Genomic DNA, 18,107 nt, shown 5'->3' on the forward strand with positions numbered 1-18,107 from the left:
TGTGCTGGGCTCACCAATTTAATGTGCTTGAGGCACTCATGACGACAAGATGGACAATATCCATCCACGGACAATCATTAATTCTTATGATCAATCGACTCGTGCGGTTATTACTTAGCCACAAGCTGCTATATCTTTACTTTCTCTTACCCAACATTCAGAAAGTTCTCTCTTATGAACTTATTCATAAAATTACTAATGTCCATGAAATATCTTTGTACCTTTGTCGAAGGACTTGTCGATCTCATCGGCACTGGACGGCGGGTGCTTCTTGTCGAAAGGCGAGTTGGCGACGCCTGAGCCCGATGCGTTTGGCAACGAGTGTGGAGAACTGCCATCCGCTGTGAGAGTAAATACATTTTTACAATATGTGCTATATTAGAAATATGTGAAACTGAGAGTGTTTGTGCTGGCACAACAGTACAAAGTGACAAATTAGTGTCTGGTATTTCATAAGAATCTGCAAAAAACTTTTGACATGTTTTGTGGAGAAAATCGATTTTTTTTTTTTTTAGTTTCACATTATGCTGAGAAAAACTAGCACGTTATTTTTTTATTCAGTTAAATCAAGCCTAAGTAAGAATGTTACAACTATGGGTAACCTCACAAATATAAAAAAAGCCTATGCCACTTGGGGACAATGTATTATTATTCTTTATTGCACATTGAACAGTAAAAACACAAGGAGTACAGATAGATTATGTGTATCTTCCCAGGCGTAATATTTTTTCAAATCTGAACTCTTTGATAAAACCTGAATCGAGTTGTTTCGGGGCCTTTAAGGCACAATCAGACCAACAAAAAAATCTTTCCTCATAATAATATAATAGCTGAAGATATACACAGGTAACTCACCAGCTTTAACATTCATCATCTTCCTCTTGAGCCTCGAGGGGCACTTCTCGAAGATGAGCAGGAACTCGGCCGTCAACTTCTCCAGTAGTTCCGTGGTCACCGACCGGTCTACGTAGGAGAACCAATGACGACCCTCGTTCGACTGCGGTATCTGAGCATAGCATGGTCGGTTTACACCATAGTTTTGGGTTCTTTTTTTTGGGGTAAAAGTATTATTAAGTATTCGATTTTACCCGCATCCTAAGAGAGCTGAGTCCCGCACTCAAATAAAGTTTATATTCGTCTAAACCCCTATTTACGTGCTAAATGTCATCACAATCGGTCTGGTAGTTTTTGTATTAAATAAAAACGTAACAGACAATCTCCCTTTCGCATTTATAGTATTAGCATACAGTTCCCTTCACATAACTTTACTTTTCTGAAGTCATTTGACGCCTTTCGTACGAGCAGATGTAATGTGTTCATATATTTGATTATCCTGAAGTCCTAAGTGACCAACTTCGGACTACATACGCGTACTTGTGCTCTAACTAACCATACACTAACACGGTGAGCTACGCTGTTTAACTTAAACGATAACCAAACCACAATCAGCTACTTGCTGCTTATTCGTCAAAGGGGGGACTTGAGAACTAAAAATCTTTCGGTTATCGTTATATTTAAATGGTGAACTGAGCCTAAAAAAAAAATTAACTCACCGCCCAATTACTCCATTTCGACGCCAAATGTATGCAGAAACAGGCGACCACCGTAGGCCTATACTGAAGGCACATCGTAGTCAAGTGTAGACTGTTCGACGCCATGAAATACGATGTCTGTGCTAGATCCTTCGGGGCTGCGGATGAAGATATTGCTAATGATAATAAAGACCTATGTGTTAGCAAAGTAAAATGATTTTTAACCTTATTTCTTGGGCTTTAAGTAGTATTATGGCTTAACACACTTGCAGTTTGCTTGGTAATATAGAGGAAAATTTTCTGATTTATTCAGAGTTCTGAATTCCCCAAATCTGTGTCTTGTATCGGGACAATCGGAATGGAATAGAGTCACAGCCATATACGTTTTAGGTGAAAATTTTACATACATAACTTTAAGTACTGAAAAAGTAAGTCACTAAAGTTCATTATGCTATGCTGGTCGCTTCCATTCCATTCTGTTGTTGGTTGAACCTTAATGATTAACTTAATATATCATGTAGGTCGTATTACAAAGGATGATTATCATTTAATTAAATAAAATAAAGCCCAAGGAACAAGGTGATTATTGCTTAATATTAAGAATACAATTAAATCAAGCTTTTTAATGGGAGTTTAGGGAATAAAGCGGTTTGCTAGATAATTGGAACCTTGTCTTTGGCGTAGACTAAATTGATATTCGCTTGATACAGCGGCATGTAATACAAAATCTATATGATCATTAGGTGTGATTTTACTTACACTAAAAATAGGATTGACCGTTTGGTAACCACTGAAAATATTTGGCGACGTTTTTTATTTATTTTATTTGTCTTGCACATAATATACAAAAATACAACTTTAATTTATGAAACCTAGCTAAAAGCTTTGTTATACAGATTAACATCTTCATATTAATGAAGAATGTTCCTATTATTATTGGTGACCCAAATAAATAAATAAAATAAATCACCCTTTCTCTTCTCATACTCTTAGCATAGTTCACCAAGGAACTAATAATTTCGAACAAACTTCAAGCGTTCCAAAGGGCAATGTCTTACTAACAACACAAAACAGTCAAGGCCAATCCTATTTTTAATATTTTGTCATAACTACGCTAAGAATCGTCACTCATTTTACCACTAGTTTTTGTAGGAAACGGCGCCAGTTAACACCTTCTTAATTGGCAGAATGTCAACAGTTTTAGGCGCATGAGTTGAGAATTTTCCTTGGAAAATGTTTATTTTGTTTTTGGCGTATGGTTTTAGGGGGTTTCTTAGAATCAAAGATTCATCACTATCAGCCTTATTATTGTCCCACTGCAGGGCTACAGGCCTCTTCTCACACAGAGAAGGAATGAGCGTTAATCACCACGCTTGCTCAAAGCGGATTGGTGATTTCAGAGTATTGCAGTATTCTTACGGTAGAAATAGAGAGAGACAGAGAGAGTTCAAAATGAGTGACGAATCTTTATAAGCTATTTTTTTATTTTACTCTGACAAGGGTAACATCAACTGACGTAAAATTCTAGACTAAAATGGGCGGCAGATTACATGGCAGTGCGAACGCAATCATGAAGTATGGTGACCATAATATACGACAAAACATGGTCGTGATTAGGAATGACACACAAACGCAAATTCTCTGTTTTATAACATACCTGATGTATATTTTCTTATGTAGTAGTGTGTATACATTGCCTGTTGAATCGCGGCTTATTTTTTTGCCTCCGGACAAGTTCGGTGCGGCTAACGGGACGGTCCCGGTTTTGTTTCGTTTTTTGTACAACGTGTGGCTTCCATACTTTGCGAGTTAATAATTTTGTTTTTAAATGTAGTGTAGTGTAACATTTTCGTTTGGATTTTTGGCAAGAGAGTATAGTTGTTTAAAATTGGTTTACAAAAATTAACAGGGTGAGAAAATTTTTTATTCTTTATTTTGTGTGTTTTGACTGAGGTGATTAATATTTTTGTGTCAGAAGATGTAGTTTTAGTGTATTAAGAAAAGAGTGTTAGAATTAATTTTGAACAGAAGAAAGGGAAAATTAATAATATGATATTTTTTCCTGAAAAATATTTTATTTTCTTTTGTCTTTTTACATATTTTTTTTATATTGCATTTTACTTTTAACAATCAAAATCAACAAGGAATGGAAGTCAAACGCTGCATTTGCAAAATATATAATAATAATACATTATGCCTTATGTAATTGTTTTAGTACAAAATATAACATTTTCTTTAGTCACCTCAAAAAATTATTACACGGATGCATATTTCTACAATAACACATTATTTCACAATATTGCACAACTTTGTTTAATATTGGCGAAATAATGCAAATAGGTCCATCCGTGAACCAATTTTCGAGAGTGCAAATGTCACTGTGCTTTTCAAGCTCACAATAAAATTACATTAATTTCTCATAAAACAATTACATAATGGCAAAAAAAATAAACATAAATAAATAAACAAAAAAAAACCGCTAACAAAACAAAACACCGGTCCGAACCGAACCACGGCCGCTTCAAAACCGAACCATCCACGACTAAGTCGCAGTCGCAAGTCGCAGTCGCAAGTCGCAAGTCGGTCGCACGTCACGTCACCGTACACAATGTTAAGACGCATGTCTCACCTTTGACAAGGTGACATGTGCGAACAACGTGCGTGTGGGGATGGTCGATAGCAACATCGAACCCTAAGGTCTGTAGGAGGACATTCTCGTTGAATACTAGGTCCTGCGCCTGGAAAAGGAAATGTTTCGTGTTAGGAGATTTTGTGGTCACCCTATTTAACTTTACATTAAAAAAAAATACACAAAAATTGTGGTTGTAACTCTCTTAACTTTAAAATAGATAATAAAAATAGAATTAGGTTTGAGCAACAAAAAAGAATTTATAAGTCGACAATCTATGAACATTAGGTTTTACTGGTGGTCAAAAATAAAAAAAAGGAAGATTTTATTTACTAAGAGGGAAAGAGAATTAGCAGCTATTGGTTTCAGACCACTTGACGAGTCATGATTTTTACAAAGTTTTACAATAATACAGGTTTTCCGATTCTTAATGACTGTCTGTCGTGCTGCCAGCCAAAACTATTGAACCGATTTAAATGAATTTTGGTACACAGATAGATAGCCATCCAATCAAAAGCCTGAAAAAGGATATTTTATCCGTATGCGGGGAGTAGTTCCCTTGGGTCACAGGTGTAACCATGGTTAACAGCTATAACTACACATATAGCCTATATTGACGTCACAACTTCATGTCTATAGTACATTAAATCGATTGTAAAATAACACCGATCGGACCATTACAACCTAAGTACGGATAGACACGAATACGACATTGTATAACACTGGCTTCCCATATGTCGCGTATATAAAAACTTTCTGAACTATTGCTTGACACGCAATGTTCTAGATTTTCGCGTTTCTAGCAATTTGGGGTGGTTAGGTCATCATTTTGATGGGGAATTGTAGAAAATGTAATACTTGTATGAAGAAGTTGTACTGTTGCAAAGGAATATAAAAGCGCAAGAGACCCAGCAGTGCCAAGGCCTGCCGAAGGTGCGGGATCGTTCGAAAGAGTTACCGCGGCCCTGGTACATAAAAGCCCTACGACGGAACACGACAGTTTCTAGTCAGTAAGAGTGTGACACTCCCTCACCGCTGCTAACCCACAGCGGGAGGGGTCATGTGATGATTTTGGCGTCGTTAAAAAAAGACCTCTATGTATCACCGCTTGGTGCTTAAGACATTTTTATGCCTGTAGCACACCTCCGCTGCGAAACCCAAAGGGCGAAACCGCCATAGTTTCGCTGTGAGTTGTGAGTTGTTGGGCGGTGAAACAATAGCGAAATTCCCTGCTACATCTCCGCCCGTTGTCCGCCAGGGCGGAGATGCAGACGGCGCCTAAGCAAATGAGCGAAATCATGTTAGAAAGAGACAACGTCATAGTCAGTTTTGTACGTTAGAGCAGGGAATTTCGCTATTGTTTCACCGCCCAACAACTCACAACTCACAGCGAAACTATGGCGGTTTCGCCCTTTGGGTTTCGCAGCGGAGGTGTGCTACAGGCATTATTGGTCGTTAAAGACCGAATTCGGAGTACGAAAGATTTCCGTTCACGCATGTTGTAATTGTTTTATTTGTCAATATGACCTGTATGTGAATTGTACGATATTTGTATTTGGAAAGATGGACTGAGCAACGGTGGTCAGACACACTTAAAGTCAAAGTCAAAATCGTTTATTGAAAATAGGCTAGATTCTAGCACTTTTTCACGTCAAAAAATACAAAATTACAGCACCCCCAAAACGCCCCCCTTTCACCACTTCCTAGTGTTATGGCTGGGAAGAAGAAGTGGTGAAGAACAAACTTCCCAGCAACACAGCTGTCTATTACAATTTAATTATAATTAAATTACAATTGCTTTAAAATAACCGATCAATCTCATTGGTTGTAAAGCTGAATCCGGGAATTCCCCGGTTGCTTAACGACTGACTTTTCCACAGTTAAAATTAAGTGTTGATGATCTTTCTACCAGTTTTGACAACTTTCAGTGGGACCTAATATCGGTAAGGTTTACTTCTCTAAACATAAACGATAATCATTTCATGACGTTCAAATGAGTCACACCCGTAGGCCGTACACCTTGGACTGTAATACAAAAGTATACTACATTAAAAAATCACCTGTTCTTGGTACTGTTCAGGCGACAGGGCGGTGATACTTTCACCTCGGTGGAGGCACACGTGTGCCACTTTTATTACATATTCTAATTTCCTTGGCTGCTCCTCCACCTGAAAATAAGAGGTAAATAATTAATTAAGATTTTTAACATGAATGTGGATAGATATAAGGGAAGAGGACGAGAAGATGGCAGATGAAATAATATGGAAGCAGACATGCAGACGTCTGACACCAGTCTAACCAAGGGGTATTGGGTTGCCCGGGTAACTGGGTTGAGGAGGTCAGGCAGGGCAGTCGCTTCTTGTAAAGCACTGGTACTCAGCTCCGGTTAGACTGGAAGCCGACCCCAACATAGTTGGGAAAAAGGCTCGGAGGATAACGACATGCAGATATCCTTCTCCGTGTGAGAGGAGGCCAGTGCCCAACAGTGGGACGATAAAAAGGCTGCAACAGCTACAGTAACAACAGACATGCTGTGCCAACTCTAACCTCAAGTGCAATTGGGATATGGAAAGGAAGATGATGATGAATCAATTTAGATATTCATTTATTGATCACATTTCCTACATTAATTCTAGAATAAGATTATGTAAGTTCCGTTGTCTTAGTTCATACATGAATCAGGATTTTGCAGAAGATTGATAGAAACAGGTATGTTATCTTTGACAAACATTGCCATTATTTTGAACGATTCTATAGATATTTTGGGAGTTTCATCCCAAAACGGTCCAATGGGTCCGTAACAATGGTATCGAAAACCAGTGGTTGAAAATGGTGACAAAACACTTGCAAATTATTGAATAAACTACCTGATTCTGGACAAGTGATCGTACTGAAACAGGTACTGGCCTACAAAAGTTGAATAGCAAAACGCACCCTTCGCACATAATATGTGGATCATTTTGAAACATTTCAAAAGGCACTTGTAGAGACAGGTACCTGGGGACTACATGAATTCTAAGCAACAAAAAAACTGTCGAATGCGTGTCTTTGTACAACTCTACATTCCTTATCAGGTAGACCCATAGACAGACAGGTACATTATTTATGTCTTTTGGAAAGATTTAGACTTGCCCAAACATTTTTCTAAACTTGCGGTATGTTGTGATGCTGTTTGACATATAGGAGGGATGAAAAACATGCCAGAAAGAGTGTGTTAACTATGAACGTGGATGGACAAGGAGAAGAAAACAGACGAAAAGTGAGATAGACTGTCTGAGAGAAGACATAAATAAGAAGAGAATGAATGTGTGTATGACGAGTGTCAGAGAGGAATGGAAGCGGAAAATATATTGCGTCGGCACCGAAAAAGTTGGGAACAGGACAGGAAGAAGAAGCAAGAATTATTTTCAAATAATAAACGTAAGACATACAAATGGGCCAGCCAAGCAGACAAGTCTGTTGAATCAAGGTCAAACGCGACATTGATTAATGTACCAAACAATGAAGTTGGTATTATTCGCGATTTTTGTAGGTCAGAGACCTTGAAGTGTGGGTGAATATTGTAAGTAGTGATTAATTTGGTAGAAGTCCTGTTATTTCCGTGTTTACTGGATATATTCATGTTATATTATGTGAAATGAAAATTATAAACATTTCGCAAGAAACGGCAACAAAAAGGTTGATACAACTGAGAGAAATAAAGAATGTAACTTTTTTCATATCTAAAGGAATCCAAAATAGTTTGCAAGCGTGAAGTTTTTTTGCCGGTCTGGTGATTTTTGGCACAGTTGCTTCATAATGGAAATTACTCGAAAAGTCTTTATGAGAATTTATTCCGAGAATTCGTTACCTAACTATTAATTGTCGGCAAGAAAGTAAATAATGAAGTCACATCATAAAGAAGTGGCTAAAAATTATCAAAATGGACCAAAAAAAGCATTACGGTTGTATGGACACCGCCTAATTAATTTTACTAATTTATTTTGCAAAGTACTCAGTATTCAGTATATTTAAGATTTGTTTTATCCAATAGTATAATTCGAAGAGCCGCTGACAATATTAGCAAGCTTTCGATAGGCAGCAAAAAAGCATTCTTACACATTGACCTACTAAACGCCTGATACACTTTCAAAAAAGTTGTGAACTGAATGGCAAACAAATTCACGACTTGATCGCAAGAGTTGATTTCGTTCTAAATACTGCTCACTATTCATAGTTCAAAGTTCAAATTCTGGGTGTTCAATCGTGTAACTTTGGTGCTAAGATTAGACTGTTACATAATTACCATACAAATTCCAGACATGGTATATTGTTAATACCACATTTTTATTATATGCCAGGATCTTAGGCAAAACTCCGTCTGTTAGTAAATGATTATGTTGTATCATCAGCCCTTGTATTTTTTCTGTATTGGGATTGGCTTCCAATGTATCTAAAAGTGGCCGAGTTCTAGTGTTTTACATGGAGCGACTTCTTATCTGACCTCCACAACCCAATAACCAGGCAATAAGCGAATCTTGGTATGTTCAAATGTAGCGCCGTGTAGTCAAAAGCCAGTCCTGTCAATCTACAGATCTACAAATGACTGGTTTTTCTGTATCTTAGAGGTGATATTTAACTTCTCAAATCTATTGGTCCAATGTTGGTTTATTGAAAGCCGTTTGATGATGAAGAAATTTTATCAAAGAGGTCCTTGTCAGCAAAATTGGACCAGTTGCTTAAGAAAACACATCATACTAAGAAAAATATATAAAACTACATACCTTCGCAGCGAGGAACAGCGCTGCAGCAGCTATAGCATTCCTGTGGAACTGCGTGAACGAGTGGAAGGCGTAGAACCTGTGCATATACACTATTGCCGTGTTGATGCATAGTTGAGAGCTGTAGGTGACTGGTTAAGGAAATATTTGTGTTTTGGTATTAGAAAAATAATACATAAAAATATATTTCGTATGTGCGAAAAATTCTTAAATCTTCTGGTACAACTTAATCCAAATTAAAGAAAACATAGTTCGCTAGCTGTTTCCTGGCTACGGTATCACCCGCGTATCGTGGAAACTACTTCTCGTACCACGATAAAATATGGCGTATGTTACCCAGGGATAGGGTTCACAAAATCCCAACAGAGAAATATTTTTTCAAAAGATAGTTTCGGAGCCTTAAAGTAAAGTAATCTTTATTGTATTGATTGTGTTGCTTACAGGTATTAGGTATATACCTTTAGGGTACAAACTCAAGGAACCATTTTTTTCTTCTTTATAACATTAAGTATAAATTATTTTTCTTTCTAGGACAAATTAAAGTTATCAGGACAAAAACTGACCTCAAAACACGCAAGTTTTGAGTTTATTTACCTGAGTGAGAGTACACAGGAAAAACATAACCAAGAAACCACCAATCAGGTAGCGAGTTTTGCAAAACCGTTAATCATTACTCGGAATTCGGACGCGTTAATGTTTGTCAGGGAAAAAACCGGTACCACCAGGATTGAATACATGGAAAAAAACACGACCCGAAAATGGGATGCGTGCTGCTAATTTCAAAATTTACGCACGTTTGGCTATAAAAATTGAACGTGCTTAGGCTTACCCAAACAGCTTATTAGATAGGTACCTAGCTAATAAGTGCCTAGTAGTACGGTAAACAGAAGAGCGAAGCCTGCTAGGGCTGCGGGATTGTTCGAAAGAGTTACCGCGACCCTGGTACATAAAGGGCTCCAGAAGGAACATGGCGGGTTTTAGTCAGTAAGAGTCTGACACTCACTCACGCTGCACCCACAGCGGGATCATTTAATAATTTCCTAACAAAGAAAGGTACCTAGATGTCGCTGCGTGTATAAAGTGTGTTGAGCGAGAAGGTATTATAATCAGCGATTATAAAATTCTCAGTTATGGAATGTTCGTAATAAAGCGTAAAACTCAAGGTCGCTGATTGATCGCTAGGTATTTCATACTTTATGACTTTATAAGCACGTTGTATTATTACTAATAATAATGGCGTTGTAGACGATTGCCGGCTACGGCGGCTGTTCTCATACAAGGACATATAGTGCACAAGCATTCGCGCAGACACAGGTGTACTCACTATTCCTTCACTCTCATAGAGCGATGGGACGGCAATCCGACACCACCGGAGGGAGATCAGGCGCAGGACGTTTTGCCTAGCCTTTTCTCAGTGAAGATAAGCTTGGGTTACAATCTAACTACCTGCGGTTGTAACCTGATATTTAGCATGAACCTACTGTATAAACAACCTAGATACTGTATTGAAACTTACGTCTAGAACCGTTAGATACGTAGGCTTTGTTTGTAAGCCTAATAATACATGAGTAATATAAGAAATAACGGTTAAATACGCCAATCTGGCTAGCTTTTGCGAATGGTTTCGCCCACGTCCCGTATATGTGTGATCTACTCCATGCACTTGGATAAAAAGTAGCCTATATGGCCTTCCAAGATAAATTGGCTTTCTAACACTTAAAGATTTTTTTAAATCAAACCAATGGTTCCCGCCTGAGGTTAAAGCCTTCAAGCAAACAAACTTCGGACTTATAATATGCATTACTTACTTAGTATAGATATCTTTTCTACATTTCATCATAGACAATACACGTGTAGAGCCAAGATTTTCTAGATAAACTTCCATGCACGTGGCACTTACTTAGTATCATCTCAGTAATTACATAAAACAGTATAATTAAACAATAATTTTATCGCTGTGAAGCCAGATACGAACCGTTCGAATGTCAAGGCAGAGAGTAACCTCTACGCTAAAAGACAATGACCTTATTACCATATTTAGAAAAAGTTAAAATACGCGGGAAACGGAAAAATATGGTTCTGTTAAAGTTATGAGTCATGTTAGTTCAGCGACTTGAAGTTGAATAAATTTACAAACGGCCGAAGACTGAAACTATTCTCAACTTATTGTTTTCACCCTGTCTTACTAGGACCATATCCTGATGCGGAAAAGAGGCGGGTAAGAGACACCGCTATAAGTTTACTTTTTTTACACTGTACTTGGCAAAGAAACTCAACATTTAGGTATCTATGGAATAAGATGTCATCATGGATTGCCCGGGTAACTGGGTTGAGGAGGTCAGATAGGGCAGTCCCTCCTTGTAAAGCACTGGTACTCAGCTGAATGCGGTTAGACTGGAAGCCGACCCCAACATAGTTGGGAAAAAGGCTCGAAGGATAGAATGAGATGTCATCAGTCCAGACCAAGTACTGGTATACTTAGATATTTTCATGTTATTGCCAATGAAATTCTGTATAAAAGTTAATAAAGAAAATATTCTACACTCATTTAGGGAACATTCTAGAAAATAGACTATTGTTGTGCCATTGCCTGATGGGAGATAACTTTCACTCAGAGAAAGTTAGTCTAAACCATGTAACTGACTTTCTAAAATGGGGTACAGTTAGGCAATTTATTACAGGGTGGCCTATGGCTACAATATATTATACAATGTTCAGAAGCTGATCTAAATGTAGGCAAACAATTATTCAGACCAAAAAAATGTATAGGGGTGAACAGTTCTCAACAAATACATAACTTCATCGCTCCGAAATTGGCTACATTCACTATAGTCAAAATGCATGAAAAGCACACTAGACTAGGGTATGTGAAGTGGTGGTAATAGGTGTCCAATACCTGACTTCAATTAGGCAAAGTTATTTGACAAGATGAAGTTTTAACAAATATAAAAAAAAAATTGGCTAAAATCCCATGTATGCACACAACAGTCAAATAATGCATAATGAATAACTCAATAAAACAATATGTAATTCAGCCTCTACAAATCACTATCAATTGTGAAGCAAAACAAATCATACCAAATGATTATCGCTGACACTATTTCATAGCATCAATTAACTATTTCAGTCAACTAACAACATAATAAAGAGACAAGGAAATAACATATTTTAATATAAGAACTATAAATCTACAATGCAACATAGAATAATTAAACACAAGGAAATCTTATGCAATTTGCGGCAAACTTGTTTTTACACTATGACTCATATTTTTCCTCCTAACTGTTTGTCACGCTACTACATACACACAATGGCTGGATACCTATAACCAATTTATCAGAGTGATTCATACTGTACATACTGTTTTAGTCTGCTATGGAAATATTATTTTTTTTGCTCATTATCTTTAATATTAATTAACTATGGTAGTGTTTTGACAATGTTATGAGTAGATTTGGAAATATTAGTGATAAGATTTTTGTTTTTTTTTTGCTTGTCAGGTTTGGGGAGTCAATGAACTTTTCTATAGATATAAGTCTGTCTAATTAGCTGATGGTCATCAGCAGAGCCTGTTACCAACTATGTTGGGGTCGGCTTCCAGTCTAACTGGCTGGGTATCAGTGTTTTACATGGAGTGACTGCCTATCTGACCTCCTGTACCCAGTTGCATTGCCAAACCCTTCATAAAACGGCTTTTCAGACTTTTAACTACCTTTAATGACAGCAGCAGGAAGTTGTCAAGACAAGATGGTCATCCATGCATGGACTAACAGAGCCAAGGGTTATTTAATGTTACAATCAATCAATCTGTGCTGCTGTTTTTAAAACTGTCTACTTGCAATTGAAGATGCATTATCAGTGTGTATAGTTATTGAAAACAAAATAAACAAAGAAAGTAAATTTTCAGCATGATTGCTCAATTTGAGTAAGACAATGCAATCACTATTTCTAGATATCAATTCTGACAGCTTAAGTATATGATATCACATAATACCTAAAATAAACAATATACATGTATAATATTGTTATGTATGTATCCAACACTGTCGCGTGATTTTTATCGATAAAAAGGTCAAGACATTCCGAATTCACGGGAAAGTCCGAAACATATATTTTCTGGTTTAAATTGTAATAACAAATAAAGTTATTTTAATTAACAACTTATGGATGTAAAATCACAGTTTTTGCTGTGTTTTTTTTACTATATCTGCTTAACAGCATTTATCTCATTTAACTACCAAACCAATTTGAAAAATTTACTCGAAAGACATATTTGAAAAATTACTTCAGTGTTATGGATGGCATTTTCATCATAAGCAACAAGTACTTTTTAACAGTTAAGTCGAAATATCCACCTACATCACAAAACCTTCTTCTTATTTTCAAACAAGTACCTACACACACATCCGCTCCTGCGCGCGTCTCTAGTACTACGTATCTGACCTTTTGGTAGGACTATACTAAGGTCAGTAGTATGTCCATTAAAGGATCTAGGGCAACTGACCTGACTATCTACTTACACCCATTTTATTAATGGCTTTTCATTCATTCACTCTCATTCAACTTGTTTGTCCTACTAATCTTTGTAAACAGACAATTTGTAAGAAAATATGTAGGTAAGTTTGTTACTCTTTTGTGAAAAAAGTAGTGAATCGATTTTGATGAAACTTGGGTGTAATGTAACTGTTAAATATCAGAATAATATAGAAGAGCCTAGTTTCAATAATGGATGACCATTTCATGGTTTGAACATCTCAAAAACTCAGCATAAGTTATTAATTATTATATTTATATATACATAAATATATTTATTTTTATTTTCTTGCACTTATGCTCAAACTATGTTGCACCTACCACTTCTGTTTCACCACCACCCTAAGGTAGACTGGCAGAGAACGCCTAAGGCGTTAAGTCCGCCGTTGTACAATGTGCATAAAGTATTTTAAATAAATAAATAAGTATAGACTGATAGTAATTTTTATTGAGATTTAATTACTACATTTTTAGTAATAAAAAGCTTGATTATTTTCCTGTACTACCTACATAATTATGTGCGTACAACAGATGCCAACACTATAATCCATTATAACTTAACTTGCCAACATCTCTATCTACCCGTTTGATACAAAAACAAACTTTTACGTAAGAAATACAAACAAATAGACGCGTGAGCAACATAAATGCGTCATTGACTGTGTGTGACATTATGTGAAGTGCAATAGTACTGTCACAGGTCGGTGACCCCTTTCATTTTCTTATCATCTTAGTTTTTCATCTAAGCCGACCAATGTGGCCCAAGTTCACAGACAAACATCAACATAACATGTAAGTTTACTTTGAAAATTGAGTGTGAATGTTTTAAAGAAAATGAATATATTCTCAGTGGTATAGGGCCTAAATTTCAGTCAAACCAGTCAAAAACGGAACTGTAGATAAAGTATGGTTCACTTGCAAAGTGTGTTGTTTAACATAATATGTGAAATTGAGTCATCATAAAATTGGAACCACAAGAATGGTTTTTGGTGTCTAAAGTAGGTATGTTTTCAAATGTACAAAGGCAATTCAAACTGTACCATATAAGAGGTCCCTGTCAATTCTGGGTAAATTTTTAACCAAAACCTGTGTGCTTATTCGATGGTAATATTTACCAGATCCATTTAAGACATATGTGCATTTAACTACTGCTGTACATTCATGCATACCCTTGTATCAAACACCAATATCATATTAACTGCTCATAAAAAAATACAAAATTATAACGCATTTAGTCACAGTCTGATAAGCAGGCAAATATCAGTATCATGAAACATTGAATATTTATCAAATTAGATCATCTCTGCTAGTAAATTATCAAAAAATAATCTTATGCTTGTATATAAGAGATTATTTTTATAACTTGCAATACACAATAATGCATGTATGTAATGAAATTATTCATGACATCAAATTCAAATCTTGTCTTGGAGAGGATGAATCTTGTCAATTTTTTCAAACTTTTTTTATTTGGTTTGCTTGCTGTCAATATTCTAAAACCCTCCAGATAGCAGACTATATAGTCTTCCTTGATAAATAGCTAATAATAAACACCTAACATCAAAATATTTTTTCATAATGGACCTATGGTGCCTGAGATTAGCGTGATTAAATCAGTTTTATAATATTTAAGACATTCAGATAGACTTATCAAAAGGAAGGAAGGAAGCTGACCCCAACAAAGTTGGGAATAGGCTTGGAGGATGATGAGATAGACTTATCAAGATAATGATGCAGAGTCCCCTAATTATAACCTTTTAAACATTTCTATACAACCCCAAGGGCTCATTCTTAGACCATGTCAAAACAATGGTTTCAATTTTACCTTAAAACCAACTTTCTCACAATTACCGTGAAAAACTAACGATTTCAATGTAGAACTATTTGGAAGGTCAGTTATTTAATCAATGGGGGTCAAGGTAGCTTGCCTTGGCATTCACAATACAAGGTTTTACAATAATGAGTGGAATGTCGACAAAAATATGTACATTTTGTTGAAAAGCTAGCTTATTCTTAGCGGTTTTGCCCTCTGATTGTGGGAACTACTGCCCATACTTGGATAAAAAGTAGCCTGTATGTTATTCTGATGTATAAAGTATATTACTGCCAAGTTTGATCAATTTCTATTTGGTAGTTTTAGCATGAATGAGGAACAAACATCCTTACATTATTAAAAAAAAGTTTGTGAGCTTCTTTTTAAGAAAAGTTGCTGAGGATGTGATTTTATATGGTCTCAAAATGATTAGTTCTATTCCAACCCCAAAATAGAGTAGAATAAAACCTTTTTTGGACTTAAAAAGTATTTTTGGAGTTATAGAAATGAGAGTTGCACTAAAATTGGATATTGCAACATACTGAAGATATAAAGATTGGTTGTGAAGAGAAAGTGAGCAACCCAAATTCCTTTTTTAAACCAAGAGTTTCCCAAAAACATGTTTTCAGCCAGCCACTCGTTAAATTTCTTTTTTTTTACATTAAAAGGTTTGTTCTTGACTTTATCAGTTCCGTGGCTAAGAATTTGAGAAATTGGACTTAATATAGTGCGTTTTGAATAGAATAGAATAGAATATCATTTATTTGCATAAAACATGGTATACAAGATGGTAAGTTAAAATATAATTGAACATACATGTTTTGCTCAATACATAAGCGTGCAAATTTTACATGCATAACAATACAATAATAAGTTATCTAATCTTATGCTCTAGGAATTCCTTGACACTGTAAAAGCTATTAGTAGACAACCATTTATATAATTTGATTTTGAATAATCTTATATTTAACATCTTGAATTCATTTGGAATTTTATTATACACGCGGACACACATAAACATGCAATTTTTATTGTATTTTGCAAGTCTTGGCAAAACATCTAATGTGAGCCTGTAAGGGTCGCGACGGCTTCGAGAATGAATATCGCTGGCTCTAGTGAACAGCTCTATATGTCTTCGGACAAACAAACAAATTTCTAAAATATAAAGGGACGGCAACGGTAACAAATCAAGTTTTTTAAATATCGGCCTACAAGAGTCGTCAGGTTGAAGCCCATATATTGCTCTAATGCATTTTTTTTGAGCGACAAACGCTCTATTTTGATCAGTGCTATTACCCCATATAATTAAGCCATAACGTAGCACCGATTCCACATATGCATGATACGCAGTAATTGACGTTTTAATGTTCGTTACGTTTTTGATCTGTTTTAGTGCATATACAAACTTATTAATTCTTTTGGAAACTGTATCAACATGTGCTTTCCAGTTGATGTCTTGATCCAAAATTACACCAAGAAATTTCGTTTGTGTTACCTCGTGTAATCTATGTATATTCATTTTAATATTAGATTTCGCATTTGATTTATTAAATTGTATATAAACGGACTTCTTTAAATTAATAGATAGGTTATTTTGTTTTAGCCATTCAATTAAACTCTCAACTACGTTATTAATTTCAGTTTCGTGGTCGGCAATTGAGCCAGATCAGGTCAAAGTTTAGGAGGAAAAACTGTGTTTTTGAAGCTTGTGTTTACAATGTAACCAATGTTTTGTATTCTGGGTTTTACCTAAAGAACATGACTATGGTTCGAGATAAAACTTAGCTTGGTGGCTGTAGATGCAAGATTTCTGCTACAAATACATGTTTTGATATCAAGATAAGGCATATACGTCAATTTTCGAACAAAAGTACAGAAGAAATTACGTTTGTTATCTATGTTTATAACGTGCATGTACCAGGAAAACATGATAAGGTGAAGATCACGAACGATTTACGTAGAATTGCGCGCCACGCGCGTGTTGTATGTAAAAATCGTTTGTATCGAGTAAATTTAGCTCGGGCAAGCAGGTCGATCACTCACGGAGGCCCTACGTCATCCGCGCAAGCGTCCCGTAGCTTCACAGCTGTAAGATCAGTGACCTCGAGAAAAAACCACGCTATCATGCGTGACCCTAACCTAAATACAAACATTTCGTACATTTCAGGTCCTTTCATACATATTATAACTGTCTTACCTCTAGAAAACGGTCCGTTACTCACTGTCACGCGGAAATCCCACACTACCGAGCGAAAGTGGCCACAGTGACGCCGCGGGCCAGCCGAAGTTTCGTCATCATTTCACTATATTTCACCGTCACAACACACTTTATACACTTCTTTATGCATCTAAATGCATGCTAGCGATGGTTACGCAAGTAAAAACACATTTCGTTAGCGTGTTATACGCACTATAAGCACATGACTCGACAAAAACATTGAACTGAAAACACCACATTTTGAAAAAGGATACACTTGAAGCCTCTGTCCCATATCCTGTATTAAATTCGCGGCCTGCTGCCGATATGCTAATTCTTTATCTGCATCTAAACCGCATTTTCTGCTTGGAGAACTCAGTAATTGTTCTTTTGTAAAATACCATTTTTCTTGCCCTCCAGCCATTGAACGGATGTTCCGACTGCCCGAGAAAGCACGACGGAGAGCAGAGCTCCGTCTAAGTGCGTGAGTGGGAAAGGGATAGCGCTATGACAGCGGCGACCGGACGTAGACCACGTTAACATTTGAGAGATTTAAAACTAATAGTTTAACATTTTGAATGTACAACACTGATATTTATCACTAAGTAAGAACTAAAAATTAAATACGTTTTTTGAAAACAAC

General features: G+C 36.3%; 1 protein-coding gene across 2 annotated transcripts in view; it reads right to left on the bottom strand.

Moving 5' to 3' along the window:
- Positions 1–17,937, bottom strand: part of LOC110384615 (cyclin-T) — a 30,067-nt gene extending 12,130 nt beyond the window's left edge. Inside the window, exons 1-7 of one of the 2 annotated variants that reach the window (XM_064042034.1) lie at positions 17,740–17,937; positions 8,925–9,042; positions 6,222–6,329; positions 4,162–4,270; positions 1,554–1,690; positions 856–1,006; positions 222–341 (exon numbers count right to left, since the gene is read on the bottom strand). In XM_064042034.1, the coding sequence (XP_063898104.1) occupies positions 222–341; positions 856–1,006; positions 1,554–1,690; positions 4,162–4,270; positions 6,222–6,329; positions 8,925–9,042; positions 17,740–17,888 (892 nt within the window). In that variant the 5' untranslated portion in view covers positions 17,889–17,937. The remainder of the gene's footprint in view (positions 1–221; positions 342–855; positions 1,007–1,553; positions 1,691–4,161; positions 4,271–6,221; positions 6,330–8,924; positions 9,043–17,739) is intronic. The other variant, XM_064042033.1, reaches the window with a different exon arrangement.
- Between the last annotated feature and the right edge of the window lie 170 nt (positions 17,938–18,107).

The sequence above is a fragment of the Helicoverpa armigera genome, chromosome 27, assembly GCF_030705265.1.
Source record: "Helicoverpa armigera isolate CAAS_96S chromosome 27, ASM3070526v1, whole genome shotgun sequence".
NCBI lineage: Eukaryota > Metazoa > Arthropoda > Insecta > Lepidoptera > Noctuidae > Helicoverpa > Helicoverpa armigera.